The following is a 23,401-nucleotide window of genomic DNA, read 5'->3' on the forward strand; positions in this document are numbered from 1 at the left end:
AGGCGTGTCAGCTGAACGCGACAGTGCACATAATGCGTGATGACGTTAGGGGCGTTGATTGGGCGAGAGAACCGGAGCCCGCGCATGCGCGACGCCCGGCCTCGAAGACGTTGCTTTCTTCCTTGAGGCAGGTAGGCGGTTTGGAACTGCTCTCTGTGCTGCGGGACTGTTGCGCGCTGGCCAGGGCTCACCTCCACGTGTTTCGCCCACTCAGTCTTGCGCGTCCCCCTAGCCGCGCCGAGGGTAGTGTCAGCCAGAAGTGTGCGGACCTGAGCGATGAAGACAGCCTCCGGTTCCGGGTCTTTCTTTTCGGTGGAGGCGGCAGCCGGCCTTGGGCATGGCTGGTCAGGGGCTGAGGGAAGTTTTGAGGGGAAAATGAGAACAAGTGGGTCCGCGAGAATGACGGAGTGCCCTGGAGTGGGAATTTCTTAATCCAGATGGTGCTGGAGGTGGGAAGGGACCTCCAGGTCGGGCCGCCCCGGCGCTCGGACCTCCAGAGCGGCCACCCCCAGCCCTTGAGAGAGAGCCAAGGTGAGGCTGCGGCTGGAATGATGCCCATGCCTATTTCCTTGTGCTTCTCAGTTAGCGAGAGCTCGGCGAGGCAGCAGGATCCGGCAGCCACACCCCTCCCGAGTCATCCCAAGCCCTTAGGACGGATCCCAAAAGAACCTAGGACTCGATTTTTTAGGATTAAATTTATTCGTTGCTGATCTCAACTTTCTTTCACCTAGTGATCAGTAATCAACATGTCAGGGTGGGACTCTTACTACAAAAACGAGGGCCATGAAGAAGAAGAAGGAGAAGAAGAAGAAGAGGGCCTTGAAGCAGGCAGTAAGTGACTTTAACACGTACTGCTCTGTGTGTAGATTTTCCTTGGCATCTCTGCTGGGTAACCTTTGTGGTCCAATGGCCCACGCACGGTTCTCCCCCCAGGGAATTTCAATTACACTGCAGAGTTACACTAGGTGTTCAGGTCCTTCTTTAGTCTATGGGACATTCCTAGCCTTAAACTTTTACTGGGCACTGACATCTACTGGACTCCAATAGGTGACCTTGAATATTGGTATCCTTTGTCACCTAGGTGGTTCAGGTAAGCCCCTTTCTCATCCAGGAAGGTAGTTTTACTCACTCTAGGACTTCAGTGTAAAAATGCCTTTACCTTACAATAACTAGCAACCAAAGAATAAACATTAACAACCTAGTAACAAGAATCATTCACTCAAAGTATCCTCCAGGTTTGGGAGTATATGTACAGGCAACACAGTCATTTATAGGACAAAGAAAGAGAAAAGTGGTATGTGTAATCTACATCCTGGCTAATTTAAGTCCTGGGATAAAAGTGAGAAGCATAGGAAATTTAAAAAATTAATAAAGAGAAAATTTATTTAAAAAAAAATCTATTATAATCTACATAACCTACCCCCCTAACAGAGCTGCTACCAGCATTTTGGCATTTTGCATATTTCCTTCATAGATCTTTCATTCTGATATTTCCTGGCTACTTATGTCTGTTATTTTTATGTATTTGGTTTTTTAAAAAGTTGGAATCCCAGTGCATATAGTACATTTTTTTCATTTTAATTTACACCAGTCTTTTTGCAAAACTAATTTTAAACATGTATGTGTAATTTTCTGTTCTTTTTTCCTTACTGTATTATAGATACATCTTTCCATGTAACTACTTAGTCTTTGTAACTCAAATGTACTGTAACTTATTCCATCTACTTGTTATTGGACATTTTAGGTATTTTCAGTTTCTCATTTTAATAAACAACATTGTGGAAAATTTATAAGGGTTTTTACCATATCTTATTTTCTTAAGATAAATTAATTGCTAAGAGGTAGAATTTACTGGGTCAAGCTAGAATTTTTGTTTAAGTCTCTTGACACATATTCCCATATTATTGTACAAAAATGGGTAATTAAATTTATTGTATTAAGAAGCAGCCATGTCAAAAAGGGAGACAACCAGACATAATAAGCCTTTTTATGAAAACCTCAACACCACCTATGATGTAATCATGATGGAAAAAGAAAAAAGAAAACCTGAATCTGATGAAGTGTCTGTAGGTCTTCAGTAGGAAAGACAGACGACTATGTTAATCTACACTAAAGGAATTTTGTGGTGGTATGTGTAGGTTACATAATCAAGCTGGAAAACTATATGCCACAACATCCTGATTCTTCAACAAGTAAAGAAGAGACAGAAGATGGAATGGGTATCTGTAGAGTAAGAGGCTTCAAAAACATTTTTTTTAAAGGCTAAGTAATGTTTACAAATGTTCAATTGTATGATTGAACTATATAGAAAAATAAGGAACTGATTACTAAAAGTCAGGATAGTAGTTAACTCTTGGGGAGGAGGGTGGGCATTGTATTTGGGAGAGAACATGGGGAGGGCCTCTGGGGTGACTGGCAAGATTCAATTTCTGATGTGGGTTGTAGTTTTAAAGGTGGTCATCTTATAATAATTCATCAGGTTATACTTTGCTTAATGGGCTTTTCTGCTATTTGTTTTATATGAACAATAAGCATGATAACTATGAATACAAGGGCAAACATTTCCTTCCATTTTTTTCCCTGTAGGAGAATATGGATATTCAGGAAGAGATAGTTTGATTTTTTTGGTTGATGCTTCTAGGGCCATGTTTGAATCTCAGGGTGCAGATGAATTAACTCCTTTTGACATGAGCATCCAGGTAAGACTACCTTTTTATTTCATTAAAAACAACAACAACAAAAGGTATTAATACTACTCTAAAAAAATATGGACTCTCTGAAAAGTCTGTGAATGAGTAATGGTGGTTAGCCTCCCAGGATGGTTACTGATACTGGCAACTGACAGAGAGTAGCACGGTTGGAGAACAGGCTCATTTTATTCTGGTTTGAACTTCGGACCCTAGGAATACATTGTGTCCACCTCCTGCATTTGCCCCAGTAGTAGAAATGGGCTGCTCCTTCTGTAGAGATGAGTGTAAAGGAAGAAAGGAAGTTCTGGAAATTATGATGTGGAAATGAGTTCTCTTATCAGTGATATTTAGAAGTTTAATATTATCTGTGGTTGAAAAAGATTAATATGACAAGAAGACAACCTAATTTAAAGAATGGGCACAGGACTTGAATGTATATTTCTCTAGAGATATATATATGGCCAACAAGCACATGAAAAGATCCCCGACATCTGTAGTGTTTGGAGAAATGCAAATCAAAATCCCAATGAGGTATCACACCCACTAGGATGGCTATACTTTTTTTAAAAAAGAACATTAGAATTGTTCTCGAGGATGTGGAGATACTTGAACCCTCATATATTGCTGGTAGGAATGTGAAATAGATCAGCTGCTGTGCAAAACAGACTGGTTGTTTCTCAGATTTAAACAGAATTACTGTTAACCCAGTAAGTCCTGTCCCAGGTGTATTCCCGGTAGAATCAAAAAGAAGTACTTAAATCCTGATTCTGCTGCTTACAAACTGTATGGCACTAGAGTTGCTGAACATCTTGTGATCTGTTTTCTCCTCTGTGAAATGGAGAGAATAATAGTACCTACCTCACCAAGTTGGTGTGAAGATTATATTTTTGTTTTATAAATTGTATAATTCACAAAACATAAAATTAATCCTTTTAGATGTATGAAGATAGTCATTAACAGTGTTGTGCAACCAATACCACTTCTGTCTCATTTCAGAACATTTTGACTGGATAAACAAAACTCATATATACTGTTTTTATACATAATACTATCCAGCCAAAAAAAGGAATGAAGTACTGATACATGCTGTGAGGTGAAGGAACCTTAAAACTGTATATTAGAAACTAGACAGAAGATCATATATGTTGCTATTTATCTGAAATATAAAATAGATAATCCAAGAGAATGCAGGTGTGGTGGTTACCGGGGGTCAGGGGGAGGAAGGAATGGGGAACAACTGCTTAATGGGTATGGAGTTTGCTTTTGAGGTGACGTGTTTTGGAACTAGATAGAGGAGATGATTACAAAGCACTGTGAGTTTGTTAAATACACTGAATTGTTTGCTTTAAAAAGGTTAATTTTGTTATGCAAATTTCACCTCAGTTGAAAAGATTACTATTACTTCTTAGAGAAGAATTTCTAAAGACTTACTATGTATCTCATGTCTCATATTTTTAGAGCTTGGAACCAAACAGAAGTGTCTCATGTTCTGATTTGCACACAAACAGTTCTTGCAGTTGGTAAATCAGAATATCTTGCATCTAGAAAAAAGAATTGATAAAAACAATCCGTAACTTCAAAGCTGTGGTTTTCAAACTTTAACCTACATCAGAATCACCTGGAAGGCTTATTAACACAGATTGCAGGACCTTATCCCAGAATCAGATTCTGATTCTGTAGGTCTAGAGCTGGGACCAAGAAATTGAATTTCTGTCAGGTTCCCAGGTGACGCTGATATTGCTGGTTTGGAGATCACTCTTTACCTCTTTTGGATCATGGACTTCTTTGAGGAGGTGATGAAAGCTATGTACCCTCTTCTCAGAAAGATACACTCCCAATTCTATATGCAATTTCAAAGGGTCCATGGAATCATTCCTTGATGCCTAAAGAACACAGAAGAAAATGTAGTACTATGTAGTGAGCAGGTGAGACATCCATGGGTGAGCAAAATGTACTTGATAAGAAGCAATGAAAAGCATTTTCTAAAATTCTGAGATTTTTGTTTTTGTTTTTAATCCTTAGAGCCTAAAAGAAGCCCTCACCAAATTTTAAGTTTGTAGATTGCTCAAATAATAGATGAAAATATTTATAGAAATAACAACTTGCCATGCAGATTATTGTCATTGACCAGACATGCTAAAAGTTCTGCATTTAAGGAGAGAATTGCTGTGGAGGAAGGCCAGTTAGAGTCTCAAGTAGGATGTGTAGGGGGTTTCGCCACGGTTGGTTTATTCCTCTGCTTTGCAGATTTGGAAACTTAATTTTGTCATTGTCCCCAGAATTAAAAAGACCACCAGGACTGATCAATTCTTATGAGATACTAATTTACCATATGCTGCCATTAGTTTAAATGGGTAGATAGAACTTTTCTGGGATATTAATATCTTTAATTGTGTAATTAAGCAAATTTTATTTCAGATGATGCTGTTAGTAGTTATAGGCTTACTTTCAGGTCACATATACTTATTGTTAGCTTAAATATTATATATGTAATTATATATGTAAATTCTGCTTCTTGGTATCAGGATGCTTGAGGAAAAATCAAGTAGTCTTTCCCAACTCAGCCAATTAAGTAAGTGATATCAGTGCAACTCATCCTAGGTTTTCTGGTTCCAATACGGGCTTTTTACCCCCAGAAGCAGAATTTCCTCCCCGAATATATATGTTTTTAATTCTCTGAATCTTATGGTAGGGACAGCTCATAGTTCTGTTATATACTTAACACGCTCTACTTTTTATTATAGCATTATATATATGCCCCTCATTCTCACTGAGTTCCCTGAAGGTAGGGGTCATGTCTTATTCTAATGCCATGTACAAATTCAGCAAATACTTATGAGCACCTACTCCATGCCAGGCACAGTTTAAGTTTCATGGCAAATAGTTAAATACTGAATTTTTATTTTATTTTTTCAGTGTATTCAGAGTGTGTACACCAATAAGATCATAAGCAGTGATCAAGATCTCCTGGCAGTGGTGTTCTTTGGGACCAAGAAGGACAAAAATTCAGTGAATTTCAAAAATATTTACGTCTTACAGGAGTTGGATACTCCAGGTCAGTAGTAGCCTAAGGTCACCCTTTCTGTTACACAAGAAGGTCACTATCCTGAACAGAAGGAAGCAGATGACATCTTGACTAAGAGTATGCTTTCCTGCACAAGGGGCTTCTTACTGAGATGACTTTTGCTGTATGAGCTCAGCAGCTCTGTGGTGGAGAACAGGGGCCCTTCTGTTAACCTCTCAAAGGCAGCCACTGACACTGTTTTGATTTTCGTGCCTGTTTGATTCCCTGTCTCTGATCAGGTGCTCAACGAGTGGTGGCGCTTGACGAGTTTAAGGGGCAGCAGGGACAGACACGTTTCCAAGACCAAATTGGCTACGGATGTGACTACTCACTAAGCGAAGTGCTGTGGGTCTGTGCCAACCTCTTCAGTGATGTCCAGGTCAAGATGAGCCATAAGAGGATCATGCTGTTCACCAATGAAGATGACCCCCACGGCAGTGACAGTGCCAAAGCCAGCCGAGCCAGGACCAAAGCCGGGGATCTCCGGGACACAGGTCAGCACTTCCTTGTTCTTCTGAATTGGCACTTACTTTTATTGCTTCTTTAAAGGTGATGGCAAACATTTGCTTTTCACCATTCAAAGTAAAATGAAAGAGTAAAGTGAAGCCGGTGGTGATGGTTGTGTCACCTTCCCACTGAGAATGGCCAGGCCATGGGCTGCCTAAAGCACTCCCCCAGAATTAAATGCTGCCATGAATGGTGGTCTGAAGTCATTACAGCAGCTGATTCCATTAGCCACTTTCCCTAAGTCCTGAAAATGTTAATAATCAATTGGGTTCTCTGGGGCCTTTTACAAGCATATTTGACCTGAAGTAAAAAAAAATTCTTCCTTGCTGAAAATGGTTCGTTTCCTCTCACGTTTGTCTAACTTTTCCCCAGGTATCTTCCTGGACTTGATGCACCTGCGGAAACCCGGGGGCTTTGATATATCCTTATTCTACAGAGATGTCATCAGCGTAGTGGAGGATGAGGACCTTGGTGTTCACTTCGAGGAATCGAGCAAGCTGGAAGACCTGCTGCGGAAGGTTCTGGCCAAGGAGACCAGGAAGCGGGCCCTGTGCAGGTGTGCACCAAGCCCAGACCAACACCATGAGTCCCCTCCTAACCATAGGCATTGCATCGCCTCAACCTCTCTGGCTGCCTAACTTTGGGCCGTGCTCCATTCTTTTCCTCTAACACACTTGCTTTGTTTCAGGATAGCACAAGCTGTTTGCTTCTCTGTCTCTAGAATGACCTGGTAGGCCATTACTCCAAAATAACACAGCTCTCCACTGCCTTGGGGTGAACCGCTGTGGCCTACCAGATTGGTTGCACTAACAGCGCATTGTCTGCATTCTTCTCATCTATAAGTTGGGGGTGGCTGCAGTACCTGGTCTAGAGCACAACTCAATTAATGTCAGCTATTATCAATCCTGTTAAAATTGTGTCACTCAGATTTCTTAAAAACTTGAGACTGTAGGAGCTAGATCATTAGATTATCTTCTATCTAGAGAGCTTTGCATTAGAATCCTCAGGGCTCCTCAGTGTTTCTCCCTAAGGAGCATTGGCTTCCATTTTAGACTAGTTTCCTCAGTATAGGGGAATATGACCATTGGTAGTTTTTGAGCAATTTTCAAGAGATTACTGACCACTTTCCTAGAAAACCCATGAAATTGTTTTAAGTACACTAAGAACCAGCTCACTGCTCCAGCTGTGGTTTCGTCATTGCTCTCCTTTTCTCCCTAGGAACTATTTCTCTTCAGACAAGCACCGTGTCCCTCTCTCCCCTTCCTGAAATAACAAGATATTGTTAATACTGTCATGTGGACATCCTCCACACATTTGGGTGGGGATGGCAGGGAGGATAAAAGAGCAGTTCAAAGTACGTCCTAGAATCGGATTGGCTTAGATTCTGGTCCTGGCCTCTCTGCTGTGTGACCCAGGGCAAGTCATGTAACTTCTCTGGGCCTCAGTAAAATGTGTGCAAAAATGGCACTGCCTCATAAGGATGGCTGTGATTAAATGGGGTAACCTAGACATAGTGCTTGGTACATAGAATTATTTATAAATGTTAGCTGTTCTGTTTGTGGAAGAGTTGTTACAGGATACTTGGGACAAGTAATAATATACTCGAGCTGTTTGAGAACTAATAATACTTAGGCCTAGGACCTAGAAAGTTATTAAACTTGTTCTTACTATAATCAGGTAATAGAATTATTTTATTTCATGGTTATTGTGTGCCAGGCACTGTCCTAAGTTCTTTGTTAACATATTAACTCTTTTAATCTTTGACTACCCTTTGAGGTAGGTTGAAACCTAACCTTTAGTAACATTTATTAACCTCAAAACATTTCAGATGAAGTTAAACATATTCAGCAACTTGCTTTACACTGTGGGCTTCTACATTTTCCTTGCTAAGGTATGACATTAACTATATGAAGTTACACTGTGACTTCATCTTAATTTAGGATGACATTAAGGTCAAAGGCGCTTTATAAGTATGAAAATTAAGACAGATTTGGAGGAGTAAAGGATTTGCTATTTTGTGTTAGAAATAGAAATAAGGTCACTTGAAGTCTGAGGCTAGAGTGGACCACATGGAAAAGTGCTCTTTTGCAGGATAATAAAATTTAGAGGACACAACAGTTTTTTTTTTTTAATGACTTTTGAAGATAGGGCAGGTTTTTAATTGGTTACATTTTTTGTCAGCTCTCCTTTGGCAGCCTTTAGACAACTGAGCTTAGCACCCAATAAGCCAGAGTAATTTAAGGTTGGAAGCCAGCAAGTGGTTGGTGTTAGTAATGCTCACCTGTTACTCACACTCATCTGTGGGCCACATCATGCACTGCAGTTGATCTGAAGGTATATTAGGTGCTTGTCCAGGTACCAAAATTTCTAGTTAAGGCTCTGCCCTAAACCATGTGCTTCCAACTATTGTAAACCAATACAACTTGATGTAACTCACTTAGACATGTTCTCTTCTTTAAAGTATAAATACTTATAAATATTCCACAGTAGTGGAGATTAAGTTATTAACTTGAGACTTCTTTTCTGATAAAAGTATTTAAAGTTATAAACTTCCCTCTGAGCACTCTCTTAGCTGTGTCCTATAGCTTTTGAAATACAGTCTTTTCACTTTCATTGAGTTTAAATAATGTTGTTTCCCTTGTGATTTCTTCTTTGATCTCTTGTATTATTTAGACATATATTGTTTAATTTACAAATATTTGAGGTTTTCCTAGATTTCTTTCTGTTGTGGATCTCTGACTGACTTATAATTTTGGTTAAAGAACATACTTTGTGTGATTTCAGTCTTAGATGTATTTAGACTTGTTTTGTGGCCTGGCATGTGGTCTATCCTAGCGAATGTTCCACATGTGCTTGAAAAGAATGTAAGATGGGTCATTTTTATGTTCTGCTGTTGTTCACAATACATACTGTAAATATTTTTGCACACTGTCATTGTAGAACATGTTTTCTAGAGGTCCTATTGCTGCATAAGAATTCTGTATAAATACTCTGAAGCATATATTGTAATGGAAAAGTATGAGCTTTGATTAACATTCTTCCAAAGCTGCAGTGAGGGAAGGTTTCATTGAGAAATAGTTTCATTGTTGAAAGAACAGAGAAGGGATACTAGACTAGCAGAAACAACAGATAATCAATAAGTACTTACAGAGTAATAATTATGACAATGACATGAGAGTAGTTATAAGGTGATTGGTTTAGTGCTGGGCTCAATAGTGATTTTTATTACACTTGTTTTATTAAACTTGTTCTTACTATAATCAAGTAATAGAATTATTTTATTTCATGGTTATTGTGTGCCAGGCACTGTCCTAAGTTCTTTGTTAACATATTAACTCTTTTAATCTTTGACTACCCTTTGAGGTAGGTTGAAACCTAACCTCTTCATAATTTTAGGCATTTATTATATTCTGAAACTGATTTTTGTGGTATAGACCCCAAGATGGTATAGCAAATGCCATTCTATTGTATTATTAAAATGCATTGTATTTATATTCTAAGAGCTTGAGTGCCATGAAGGAATTTTAGATGGAAAATAGAGCCTTTTGGTTTGTTCTTTAAAAAATTTTTCTCTCTTCCAGGTTGAAGCTTAAGTTCAATAAAGATATAGCACTCACTGTCGGCATTTATAATACGGTCCAGAAAGCAGTCAAACCTTCTCCAGTGAGGCTTTATCGGGAAACAAATGAGCCAGTGAAAACCAAGACCCGGAGATTTAATGTAAATACAGGCAGTTTGCTTCTGCCTAGTGACACCAAGAGGTCTCAGGTAAGTCTGCTCTCCTGCTGAAATTTGTCCCATTGAAGTTAACAGGGTGGGAGACATGATCAGCCTAACCAGTCAAATAACTTTCATGTGTGCCTCTTTCTAGCCAAGCTGTTAAAACACAAAGTCATTACCCTTTGTAACTGTGGTATCTAGGTTAGTGATACCTTGTGAGCTAGAAAACTAGAGCCAGGGTTTGAAAGAGATGTCAGTGAAAACTGCAGCCCTGGATCACCCCTGCTGGTGCAGCTCTGGGCCTGGCAGTCTAATTCCTTGCTCAAATACAATAGCAGAAAATGCTTTATATACTTAGCAAGGGAGAGGGAAAGTGTGTTAGGTGTGAAGTATACTCTTTTTTTTTTTTTTTTAGCAAGAAAAGACTTCTTTTTTGCTAAACCAAATTTTTCCTGTTCTTTGAAGTGATGCATGTATGCCTTTTTTCAAGGCAGATGAAGAATGCAGAACATTATCTTTCTTCATCCTCTCACTTTTGTTCACTCTGTGTAAGGATCTGATATCTAAAATTGAAGTCAAATGTCATCCTTTTTAATTGTGTGAAATGTGGGGAGAATCTGAGATATTGCATGAATTTTTGAACTTCAAAGATCAACTAAGTGATTGAAATATTTTGATTATTCAACTCATGAGACGTTTTTTTGAGCACAAACTTCAAGCAGTGTTTTGCCTTCCTTTCTGAAGACAACTAATTTCCTCTTCCATTCTGGAAGGAACTTGTTTTCCATGCTGGTTTATTCATAGGCAGGATGGTCACTAAGTTTCTTCCTTGATTTATTGTGCCTACCAAAAAAAACCTTGAGGGCTCTGTTTTTCAAAAAATTTAAATTTGACTCTGGTACCAATCACATGTCTAGGATCAAGATACAAACTTTGAAGATTGGGAGTAATTCTTTTGTGTGTGTGCATGCGTGTGCGTGCTCACACACCTCCCACACTGAGACCAGCACTGTACTGGCATGGGTCCTCTCAATAAACAGCTATAGTTGGAACATCCTCTGTGTCAGGGATGATGCTGAGAGTTCAGTGCATTTTATATATTTTATTTTTAATTTTTTTTGTGTGTGTCATTAATATACAATTACATGAGCAACATTGTGGTTACTAGATTCCCCCCATTATCAAGTCCCCACCACATACCCCATTACAGTCACTGTCCATCAGCATAATAAGATGCTATAGAATCACTACTTGTCTGTGCTATACTGCCTTCCCTGTGCCCTGCCCCTGCTATATTATGTGTGCTAATCGTAATACCCTTTACTCCCCTTCTCCCTCCCTTCTCCCCACCCAGTCCCTTTCCCTTTGGGAACTGTTAGTCCATTCTTGGGTTCTGTGAGTCTGCTGCTGTTCTGTTCCTTCAGTTTTTGCTTTGTTCTTATGCTCCACAGATCGGTGAAATCATTTGGTACTTGTCTTTCTCCACCTGGCTTATTTCACTGAGCATAATACCCTCTAGCTCCATCCATGTTGTTGCAAATGGTAGGATTTCTTTTCTTCTTATGGCTGAATAATACTCCATTGTGTAATACTCCACATCTTCTTTATCCATTCATCTACTGATGGACACTTAGGTTGCTTCCATTTCTTGGCTATTGTAAATAGTGCTGCAATAAACATAGGGGTGCATATGTCTTTTTGAGACTGGGAAACTGCATTCTTAGGGTAAATTCCTAGGAATGGAATTCCTGGGTCAAATGGTATTTCTATTTTGAGTTTTTTGAGGAACCTCCATACTGCTTTCCACAATGGTTGAACTAGTTTACATTCCCACCAACAGTGTAGGAGGATTCCTCTTTCTCCGCATCCTCGCCAGCATTTGTTGTACCTATTCTTTTCTATGTTGGCCATCCTAACAGGCGTGAGGTGATATCTCATTGCGGTTTTAGTTTGCATTTCCCTGATAATTAGCAATGTGGAGCATCTTTTCGTGTGCCTGTTGGCCATCTGAAGAGTTCAGTGCATTTTAAACGAGGGAAGGAATAAATGCTTGAAGAGTATAGCTTTTAACAGCACAGAGGGACAAGTTTAAAGTCCAGTTCTGTTGTATTGAGCTTTAGTTCATTCATCCATAAAACAGGTCCTAACATCTACTGCCTAGGAGCATTACAGAAGATCAGTTGGATGGCAAAAGGAAGGTGCCTGGCAGGTACTCAGTAAGTGTTAATTCCCTGTGGTAGGTGTAAGATGCCCCCGTTGAGCCATCTTCCCACTCCTTAGAAAACAGCTGATTTTAACTTGGTAGTGTCATGTGGCAACTTTTTTCCATCCCCATGAGTCCCCTTACGTGGCCCTCATTTGTTCCCCTCCTTTAGACCTTTGGGAAGCGTCAGATTGTACTGGAGAAAGAGGAAACGGAAGAGCTCAAACGGTTTGATGAACCAGGTTTGATCCTCATGGGTTTCAAGCCCTTGGTGATGCTGAAGAAGCACCATTACCTGCGGCCCTCCCTGTTCGTGTACCCCGAGGAGTCCCTGGTGAATGGTAAGTGGCATGGACCAGGGGTAAATGGGTAAGTCATGCAGAAGGCCATTTTCTGAGCAGCATTTCCCAAATGGGTGCTGCTTGGAAGCTATCTAGGATGTGCTAGTGGGGTATATTGAAAGTGTTTCATGTGCAAATAAATTTTGGAAATGTGGGACTAAATGGAAGTTAAAGAGGTTTCTTTAGGACCTGTAATACACTGGTGTGCATTGTGAATATCCAGGAGGGGAAATGAGGTTAGCATTTTAAAATCTTATTTCCTATGGAATTCTTTCTTTGAGGCATCAGATAGTTGGAAAAATCAAAAATAAGACCAGCTTCTTCCCTTGTGTTGGCAATTAAGGGTGATATGAACTCAGATGTTTTGTTTATTTTTGCTGTCCAGACCTGTATTCCTCTGTGCTGTAGCTAATGAATGCCCTGGGTCTGACCTCATTGGTTCTTATTAGCAACTGGGCCTTATGTCATTAGCCTAATACAGTAAAAGTGAACTGACGGTAGGAAGTCACACTGCTAAATGGAGCATTCGAGGCATCCAACCTCATTCCTTTCCTTTCTAAGTCTCTGCTGCCCCCACTTTCCCCTCAGCTCTGGGTCCATCACCCCTTAACTACTGAAATATCATAAGCCCTTTTAAGAAAATGGGGGGAATTGTAGGCTTATAATGGGCTAAGAGGGAAGGAAGGAGGAGCACCGTTAGGATGTAGACCCCTGGGATGTTTATTTTTCAGGGAGCACAACCCTGTTCAATGCGCTGCTCACCAAGTGTCTGGAGAAGGATGTTGTGGCAGTGTGCAGATACACCCCTCGCCAGAACATCCCCCCTTATTTTGTGGCCTTGATACCACAGGAAGAGAAGCTGGATGATCAGAAAGTTCAAGTGACTCCTCCAGGTATGTGGAAGAGAGATTTTCTGTGCTTCTGAACCTTGCTCAGCCTTCAGAATCACCCATGGGATTCCAACTCGGACCTGCTGAATCAGAGTCTCCTGGGAAATGTGTATTTTTTTTTTTTTTTTTTGAGAGGGCATCTCTCATATTTATTGATCAAATGGTTGTTAACAACAATAAAATTCTGTATAGGGGAATCAATGCTCAATGCACAATCATTAATCCATCTCAAGCCTAATTCTCGTCAGTCTCCAATCTTCTGAAGCATAACAAACAAGTTCTTACATGGTGAACGAATTCTTACATAGTGAATAAATTCTTACATGGTGAACAGTACGAGGGCATTCATCACAGAAACTTTCGGTTTTGATCATGCATTATGACCTATAAACAATCAGGTCAAATATGAATATTCGTTTGATTTTTGTACTTGATTTATATGTTGATCCCACATTTCTCCTATTATTATTATTATTTTTATTTTTAATAAAATGCTGAAGTGGTAGGTAGATGCAAGATAAAGGTAGAAAACATAGTTTAGTGCTGTAAGAGGGCAAATGTAGATGATCAGATGATCAGGTGTGTGCCTATGGACTAAGTATTAATCCAGGCTAGACAAGGGCAGCAAGACATCCACGGATGCAGAAGATTTCTCTCAAAGCAGGGGGGGTGAGGTTCTGAGCCTCACCTCTGTTGATCCCCAAATTCTCACCTGATGGCCCCCCTGCGACTGTGCCTGTCTTAGGTTGTTCCTCCCTTGAGGAATCTTACCCGTCTCTGGCTAACCAGTCATCTTCTGGGGCCATACAGGGCAATGTAAAGTTGGTAAGTGAGAGAGAAGCCATATTGTTTGCAAAGGTTAGCTTTTTACTTCTTTGCAGATTTATGCCCTGTGGCTTCTATGCCCAGCACTTGTCTCGAGGTATCTTTACCACCTGAAGGAATTATGATACTCGGTAAATTCGATATGAGGCACGAATTCTATTTAAGGGTTGTAATTAGGAAGGAAGAAGAAAAGCTATAGATGTAGCATATGAAGGAAACATGGGAGGATTGATTGTTTCTTTGACATATCTTCTTGTAGAGTACCTTAAGTATGTATAGGTTTTAAACTACTAACTAATTTGCACACACATATTAACATAATAGGAATACGGTGACATAAACAAAGCAAATCTATAATTACCATCCATCTCCAGTGAAGCCAAGAAAACCATTTAGGCACCCTAGGCATTTGTGAAAATTTATCTATGATATGATGGATATTGTCCAACTGTACTTGAACCATCAGACAAATTAAAGCAGCCCATTTCTGGGATCTGTTCACATCCCATATGTTCTTTTAACCATAGATAGTCTATAGTCATGAGATTTTGGAGTGCTACAACTTGCACCCCTCCCAACTCCTGGTTGAGTTCCAACAGTACAGATCCGGTCAAATTCGTTGTCTCACTGTATGCACATGCCAGCCTAGACATCTCCCTCCTCATTCCAATGGCAAGTCCAGGAGATGGTGGGCTGGATGCAGCCACAACCGCAGCATCGTCCGGATCCCTGTGGAGGCTTTTTGATGATCATCCCCCGGCACAAGTCCTCCAGAGAGTGCTGATGCCGGAAGCTCCTCCTCATATCGTATCTTAGTTCATTTTCTGGGTAGCCAAGCTAGGCCTTGATCTTCTGCATAGAAACAAACAGACCCTTTGCCCACACTTTGACATGCCCTCTATACCACTGTGCAGAACTCATTGGAGGTCAGCACACAGTAACTGCTTTTTTTTTTTTTTTTTTTTTTTTTAATTAAGAGAAAGGAATATTATCAGAAAAGAGTACCTCCATAGCTGATCATCTGACACCCTTTAAGTGATCAACATTAAGGATATTTAAAGCATGCGTTGATCTTTGATTTACCAATAGTTTTATCCTGTTAAGGAGTAATCCCCCTTTTCTTTCTTTCTTTCTTTCTTTCTTTTTTTTTTTTTTAATTTTTAATCTGCACTTACATGAAGAATACTATGTTTACTATGCTCTCCCCTATATCAGGTCCCCCCTAACAACCACATTACAGTTACTGTCCATCAGCTTAGCAAAATGGTATAGAGTCACTACTTGTCCTCTCTGTGTTGTGCAGCCCACCCTACCCTTTCTCCCTCCCCCCATGCATGCTAATCTTAATACCCCCCTTCTTCTTCCCCCCCCTTATCCCTCCCTGGCCACCTATCCTCCCCAGTTCCTTTCCCTTTGGTACCTGTTAGTCCATTTTTGGGTTCTGTAATTCCACTGCTGTTTTGTTCCTTCAGTTTTTCCTTTGTTCCTATACTCCTCAGATGAGTGAAATCATTTGGTATTTCTCTTTCTCCACTTGGCTTATTTCACTGAGCATAATACTCTCCAGCTCCATCCATGTTGCTGCAAATGGTTGGATTTTTCCACTTCTTATGGCTGAGTAGTATTCCATTGTGTATATGTACCACATCTTCTTTATCCATTCATCTACCAATGGACATTTAGGTTGCTTCCAATTCTTGGCTATTATAAATAGTGCTGTGATAAACACAGGGGTGCATCTGTCTTTCTCAGACTTGATTGCTGTGTTCTTAGGGTAAATTCCTAGGAGTGGAATTCCTGGGTCAAATGGTAGGTCTGTTTTGAGGATTTTGATGCACCTCCATACTGCTTTCCACAATGGTTGAAGTAATTTCCATTCCCACCAGCAGTGTAGGAGGGTTCCCCTTTCTCCACAGCCTCGCCAACATTTGTTGTTGTTTGTCTTTTGGATGGCAGCTATCCTTACTGGTGTGAGGTGATACCTCATTGTAGTTTTAATTTGCATTTCTCTGATAATTAGCGATGTGGAACATCTTTTCATGTGTCTCTTGGCCATCTGTAGGAAATGTGTATTTTTAAGGTTTCACATTTGAATCTGATGTACAGTCAGGTTGTGCAGTGCACAGCATGCACAACCGTACAAGGCAGCTCTGCAGTCAGGGTTGAGAATTGACTGCGTAGGGACTGTTTGCAGGTTATTGACACAAGTTCATGTTGTCTCTTTGATGACACCTTTCTTCACTAAAAGCCATTTTTGGCATCCCGTTAAGTTGAATGTTTGGTTCACTGCATGTATACACCAAGGCAGTGAGATATAGTGGAAGAACTATGGGTTTTGAAGTCAGACTTGACTTTACCTTATTCTTATGTGTCTGAAAGTTTACTTTCATTTCAGGCCCATCTCTTCCACTTGTTAGCTGGCCAGTTGGGCAGTTAATTTAAACTTCTGTTTATATTCCTTATCGGCAAAGATGAGAATTCTAGAACACCTTTCTCTCAAGGTTTTTTCACCTTTGAAATAAGTTAATAAATGTGTAAATGCCTCGTACAAAGCAACCAACAGGTGGTACTCTTGCCTCATCTTTAGCCATACCAATAAGAATTAATTTTAGAAAGTAAGTCTTTGAACATATTTCTAACTCCGGTTATCGGAATGCTTGGGAATAGCGTTGTATGTCAGTTTTGTCAATAGCTGAGAGCTGTTGTCTCTCAGCTGCAAATTCTTGGTGGTGTGCTCTGCTCCTGAGGCTGACTCCCCAAACCCAGTTTGTCCTTTGGCATCTGGCTCTCAGTGAGGATCTGTCAGTAGAGGCTGCTGGAAGGAGACTAGGGCAGAGGAGGCTAAGGGGCTTGCTCCTTCCTCTTGCGCAGGGCTGTGAGCATTGCCAGCAAGGCCCTTTATCTGGCAGTAGCAGTTGGTTACAGTCTAGATTTTTTAGTTTTTGTAGAACTAGGCAGTAACTGGAACAAGGTCAGTCTGATAACCCTTACCACCGCCCTTTCAGCTTGTGGTGAAGGGCAGGGGACCCAAGGGTTGAGGCTCAAGCTCAGAGGAGGGCTCAGAACTGGGGCTTAGCCATCCAGGGAGGGGGCACTGTCCAGTTGCCTCTGGGTGTATCAGAAAGGCTGGAGGCTGGAACCAGGTGCTGCTGCCAGGCAAGGAGCCCTGGCGGGGGCAGCATGACAAGAGGAGGAAGTGTGTAGGAGGAGCCATTCCTGCCTTCGTGTCTCCTCGGGAGACTCCAGAGGGAGTCTGTTAGGCCAGTGCTAACGGGAATCAGCTGGTAAGGGAGAAACGGGATTGTAGGGTCTCATCCCCAGCATCCTAGGACCTAGAAGTGTGAATTTGGATCTGAGAGACAAATGACAACTCCATGACTGAAACCGTTGTTAAGTCAAACCTCAGAAAACTTACCTCCCTTCCTCAGGCTTCCAGCTGGTGTTCCTGCCCTATGCTGATGACAAACGGAAGGTGCCCTTTACTGAAAAAGTCACGGCAAACCCAGAGCAGATAGACAAGATGAAGGCTATTGTTCAGAAGCTCCGCTTCAAATACAGGTGAGTAGTGGGTCAATCTCAGGCTTTCTTCTGGAACTGCCTCGAGTTGAAAGTTGTCTTTTACTCCCAGGCTGCCGCTGAGCATGGGAAGAAGGTTCATGATCTCCCCATCTCGCGCTCTGTCTCCTCCGTCTTTTGTCTGTACTCATGTGGGCCCTGCTCCTCCATTTCTGTCTCTGCCCACAGCTTCCAGGGACAGTCAGGCAGGCAGGGATTGTTTGCTTTTAAGTTAGCTTTTGGATCTCTGGCATCAGACAATAAATTGAACATATTGGAAAGAGAAAAGTTGATTCAAGAGATAAGATTTTCAGCTTTTATTTGGGATGTTTTCTCAGATGACCTTGGACTCGTGCTCTCTGGGTTGGGTTTATTTAATTGTATTATCTTGTTTTTTTAATGTTTAATTTTTTATTTTTTAATTTACATGTGTTGTTATTGTTTTAACAGAAGTGACAGCTTTGAGAATCCAGTGCTGCAGCAGCACTTTAGGAACCTGGAGGCCTTGGCTTTGAATAAGATGGAGCCTGAACAAGCAGTAGACCTGACAAGTAAGATGGCTGGGACTGAGCTGAGTCCTTTCCGTGGGAGGCTTCCTTAGCGATTTCACACTGGGCCATAACATTGATGCGTTTCCTAGCACCCTCTAAAGACTTAGCCTCATTGTCCGGACCATCTCTGTTTGAGAGATTTTCTAGACCAGCTTAAACTGCCAGGGAACAGATCTGGCTGGTTCCGCAGTGAGAGGGGAGAAAGCATCACAACTAGGCCACCTTGTGACTACACGTTGGTAAGTGTTTAAGAAAGTCATCTATAACATTTATTGAGTGCTTACTGCATGTGAGGTACTGTTGTCTCACTTAATCCTTATAACTATGAGGTAGGTGCTGTTATTGTCCTTATTTTACAGAGCAGGAGTAATTTGCCCAAATCACTAAGTAGTGAGTGGTGGATCTAAGTTCAGAATTCAGGGAGTCTGACCCAGAACCCTTGCTCTGAACCACTGCGCTTGTTTCCTGTCAGACTGCATGCTCTTCCCGTGAAAATCTACCTTGTTACCCAGCACCAGAGAGATAGGCCTGGCTCCAAGGCCACAGTTCTCCGAGCTCCCTGCTGGTCCCTTTCTTGATTGTGATTCTCTCACGTATTTCATAAGAGGATGCATGAGGTTTCATGATGTGAGTAAATACCCACTGGGAAACGGATTGAATGTAATGAAGACTCTTGACAGAGGTTGAAAAGATGAGAGCAATTAGTTCGGCCTGCTTAGCTTCCAAGTTCTTAATGTATCTCTTTTATATGAGACAGAATAGCCTCTGCATTAGAGTTTGGATCTGGCAGATCTTGAGGTAAGCAGCCCATGGCTTCCTTCATGGCTTTTAGGCAATCAGGAAGTAAATTGCCTTGTCTCTAGCAAGGTGGTAAGGGCACAGGCTTTGGAAACATCTGATATAGATTTGAATCCCAGCTCTGCCACTTACTAACTTGAGTGGCCTTGGAATAATCTCTCTGAAACTCAGTTTCTTTATTAGTAAGATGGAGGTAATGATATTGTTTTTATAAGGTGTTAGCAAAAGGTAGGTCCTGACACTCAGAAGTGCTCAGAACACTGTTCTCCTTTATTCTACAGCATTCTCTCTTACCTCCTCACCACAGCCTCAACCTCTTGTGTTCTGTCTTCCTGCCCTATAATTACTGCAAGTCTTGTTTTCTTTTCCTACGTCTATTTTCAAAACAATTTTGGCTTCTCTGGTATTTCTTATAACATGAATGACCTGGGTTCCTACTGTCAGCACCCCATTCTCTCCCTTTCTGTTGGTTATCTGGTCCATTCCCATAGCTTCAGGTGTCACCTCAGGTCCATGACTCCCAAGCCTGTGTCTCCGATCCTGTCCTTTCTTCTAGGCTCTTGCCTGAGCTGGCAGCTGCCTGGTTGGCATTGCTGTAGGACTTGGGTATCCTGCCGCTGACATCTGACTCCTTTGACTCTTCTGCTCTTTTACATCCCTCACTCACCTCTAATCAGATGTGGTCTGTTTCTGTCTGACACAATGATAGGGTTTTCTTTTAATACTTACTGAAGACTTGAAATTATTTTCTCACTTTGGCATACTGTCTTGGTTTTCCCCTGTGCCCATTTTAACCCTGAGGAAGGTTCCTTTGCTGTTCCTGTTCCCTTTCTTCCTCTGGACATGGGGGCACACTGGCGGTCCTGAGCCCCATCTTTGTCATTTCGCTGCTCCCGGGTGGCCTCCTCAGTCTACCCCAGTGATCCTAAGCCTGGTCTCTGGGATCAGCTGCACTGGCTTCACCTGGGAACTTGTTAGAAATGCAGAATTTGAGCCCTTCCCCCAAGCTGACTTAAATTTGAAACTCAGGGTGGGGCCCAGCAACCTGTGTTTTAACAAGCTTTCCAGTGATTCTGAGACAGGACAACACTACCTGTGGCATGTTGGTTCTCAATTTTGGATCTCACAGAATCATCTGGGGCTTTAAAAATATGGCTATTCAGGCCTCATCCCAGACCAGTTAGATCAGGATCCCTGGGAGGGGGCCAGCAGCGCTTTTTAGAAGTCCTTAGGTGGTTCCCAGGTTGAGAAGCAGAGCTCTCAGAGACACTCCTGTTGCCCGGAAGGTGGGGCATCTGACACCGCAGGAGCCCTTGTTGGCTGTAACATTGCGCTACCTCCTGGGTACACCAGAGGCCAGGAGCTCTCCTCAGTACTTTGCAAACCTGGCCACACAAGGAAATGATGAGGCACCCGTCAGCCTTGCCCTGGGTGTGACTCAGCTCCTGTTAAAAGCTCTACTAGTAATATAGTTGTAAGGTAACAAAAAAGGAAACAAAAGTATCTTTCCCACAAAGCCTCCTTTCCTATTGTATTTGTCCTGGGAGATACTCCTGCCTTCCCAGCTGCATCCCTCCCCTTCCCCACTGCCCCCACACCTCCTATTCCATCAGGAAGTCCTGGTGGTTCTGTCACTTCTGTTTGCATGCCCATCGCCCCGCCCCCCAGGGTTCCACGCTTCTGCCTTAGCCTTTCAGCTCATACTCAGTACAGCTGTCAGAGTGACCTTTTTAAAATGTAGGTCTGACCATGTTGTTCCCCTGCTCTTAGCCCTTCCAAGTTTCTCAACTGCTCCTAGGGGAAGGTCTGCTCCTTGGCAGGCATTCCAGGCCTCTGTGACCTTGCCGTGCTTGCCTTTCCTGCCTCCCTGCTGGTGTTCCTCTCCTCACACCTGACCCCCAAACAGTGTACTCACCACTACAGGCCTTCTGCCTGAGGAAGAACACAGTTTTCCAGACTCTGCTGCAGTCTTTCCTGACCCCTTCTGCGTCCCAGTGTGCACGTACAGCCCCTGCTTTTGTGGCATTGCCCAGGTCTAGGCATTGATGTTTTAGCCGTCTTCTCATCCTGATTAGTAGCCCGTGAGCCCACTCAGGCATGGCCGCTCCTTGGGATCCTCAGAACCTAGCCCAGTTCTCATCTCTGCCACTTCCCAGCTGTATGACCTCAGGCAGGTCACTGAACCTCTCTTGCTTTCCTCCTCTGTTAAATGGGGAGACAGATTTACCTACCCCAGAGGTGGTTAGAAGGATTAAATAAAAAAAGTTCTCAGCATTTAGGAGAGTGCCTGGCTGTAGTAAGTGCTCATAAAATGCACTTGTTAGAAGGAACTTGGTAAATGTTAGACTGTTGAATGTTTTCCTGGTCTATCAGCTGCTTTCTCTTGCACCCTTCCCCAGGTTACCCCCATCCCAGCAGCCAATGCTCTCCTCTGTGCCCTGTAGAGTTGGAACTGGACAGGAAGCCAGGGCTTGTAACTCGTGAGGCCACTCTTCCTATGTTTTGATTTTCTAGTGCCCAAGATTGAAGAAATGGATGAAAGACTTGGCTCTCTGGTCGATGAGTTTAAGGAACTTGTCTACCCACCAGATTATGATTCTAAGGGAAAAGGTCCCAGGGAGAAACAAGGTGAGGAGCTGGGTGTGGCTGTTCAGTGGCATATCTTTAAAAGTTTTGGTTTTAAAAAGTTTAGCCTTTATGGTTCTATCAGAGGATAATGTTCCTTCGGAAATATCTATACAAACCTACATATTCATATATACAAACATTTCAGCACAAATTGGATAATACGTTTTCTAGGTTTATTTTGTTACTCAGCTCTATTTGTTGGACATTCATATCCATACTTACGTATCTACTTCATTTTAAAAATGAAGCTACAAGAGTACTTCATTGGCTTGATGTACACAGTGTATCCAACCAGACCTTTATCAATGGCTATGATGCCATGAATGTGTACTGTCACTGTGTACTTTTGTGAGCAGATTGACTGGATAAATTCTTGGCAGTGGAATTGCTGGGTCAAGGTGTAGACACTGAAAATTCGGATAAGAACTGTCAGTTTGCCTCTGAAAAAGTGATACAATTTATACCCTGTCCAAGAAGGGATGGGTGTGTTCTCTATACTCTCACTAATCCTAGATTTTATGTACTATTTTTTAAATTTTCACAAAAAATAACAGGGAAAACTCTATATCCTGTTTGACATGCAGTTCTCCAGTTATGAGTGAGATGTAGTTTTATTGGACTTTTTGTGTGTGTGAACTTCATTATTGGCCTCAGCCATTTTTTCTATCAGACTGTCCTTTTTCTTACCTCCAGCCCCAAGTACTCTTTGCTGTGACTCATATTCTTCAGGAAAGCCAGTTGTGAGTTCCTCACCATTTGGTAATAGTTCTGGCTTAGGCTGTAATGCTTTTGGCTATCTTTGGTTCAGCAAAGACAAATCTAGACATGTGCAGTATAGCTAGGATGCCATGGTACTATTTCCAATCACTTTCTCATGGTCTTTTCTCCAGGTAGTGAAGATTCTGGAAGCAAAAGGCCCAAGGTAGAATTTTCTGAAGAGGAGCTGAAGGCCCATGTCAACAAGGGCACACTGGGGAAACTCACTGTGCCGATGCTCAAGGAAGCCTGCAGGGTTTTGGGGCTGAAGGGTGGGATGAAGAAGCAGGAGCTGCTGGACATGCTCACCAAGCACTTCCAGGACTGACTAGAGACTAGCCAGCCAGCCACCCTTCCACACTGTAGCCAGGTTGCCTAGTTTTGTTCTCTTCAAATTAAACAATGTTTCTCCTGAGCTAGGAAGAGTAGGCCTGCAAAAGCCAAGGATTTTACCTTTATGAGACTTTCTGTTGCTGTGGAGACAGCATAGCCTTTGCACTTTGCTGTACTGTACTGTCTGAATAAAGAGCCTTAACTTTGTTATTATATATTCTCCTTTCCTGTGAAAGAGAAAATTGTGTCTGCTTCCCATTCAGAGATCACTTGCCATTGGCTATTAGCTTAATTTTCTCTCCCACTGGGAACACACATCAGCACAATGGAAACAAAATAAGTATCACTGAAGCTAGGGGAGAATGTGACCATTTAGGACAGGTGAACATACTTCAGGAGTGAGAAGTCCTGGTAAGATGATATTCTCCCAATCCTCTGTTCTCCCACATATTTTCCTCTTCTAGTATCATACTAAGATCTAAAGATGAGATTTGAGAAACAATAAGAATGTAACATAATTCTGGTACTGTTTGCTTCATG

At 41.8% G+C, this 23,401-nt stretch overlaps 1 protein-coding gene across 2 annotated transcripts in view; it reads left to right on the top strand.

The window, feature by feature from the left end:
- The window catches only part of XRCC6 (X-ray repair cross complementing 6), a 48,706-nt gene extending 25,632 nt beyond the window's left edge, over window positions 1-23,074 (top strand). Inside the window, exons 1-13 of one of the 2 annotated variants that reach the window (XM_073213937.1) lie at window positions 75-131; window positions 732-831; window positions 2,587-2,699; window positions 5,607-5,745; window positions 5,994-6,248; window positions 6,634-6,817; window positions 9,843-10,029; window positions 12,357-12,525; window positions 13,257-13,418; window positions 17,669-17,798; window positions 18,246-18,346; window positions 21,659-21,772; window positions 22,663-23,074. In XM_073213937.1, coding sequence (XP_073070038.1) covers window positions 747-831; window positions 2,587-2,699; window positions 5,607-5,745; window positions 5,994-6,248; window positions 6,634-6,817; window positions 9,843-10,029; window positions 12,357-12,525; window positions 13,257-13,418; window positions 17,669-17,798; window positions 18,246-18,346; window positions 21,659-21,772; window positions 22,663-22,856 — 1,833 coding nt within the window. In that variant the 5' untranslated portion in view covers window positions 75-131; window positions 732-746 and the 3' untranslated portion in view covers window positions 22,857-23,074. Of the gene's footprint in view, window positions 1-74; window positions 132-731; window positions 832-2,586; window positions 2,700-5,606; window positions 5,746-5,993; window positions 6,249-6,633; window positions 6,818-9,842; window positions 10,030-12,356; window positions 12,526-13,256; window positions 13,419-17,668; window positions 17,799-18,245; window positions 18,347-21,658; window positions 21,773-22,662 lie in introns of those variants that run through there. The other variant, XM_073213938.1, reaches the window with a different exon arrangement.
- Window positions 23,075-23,401: the final 327 nt, after the last annotated feature.

This window comes from Manis javanica, chromosome 10 (assembly GCF_040802235.1).
Source record: "Manis javanica isolate MJ-LG chromosome 10, MJ_LKY, whole genome shotgun sequence".
NCBI lineage: Eukaryota > Metazoa > Chordata > Mammalia > Pholidota > Manidae > Manis > Manis javanica.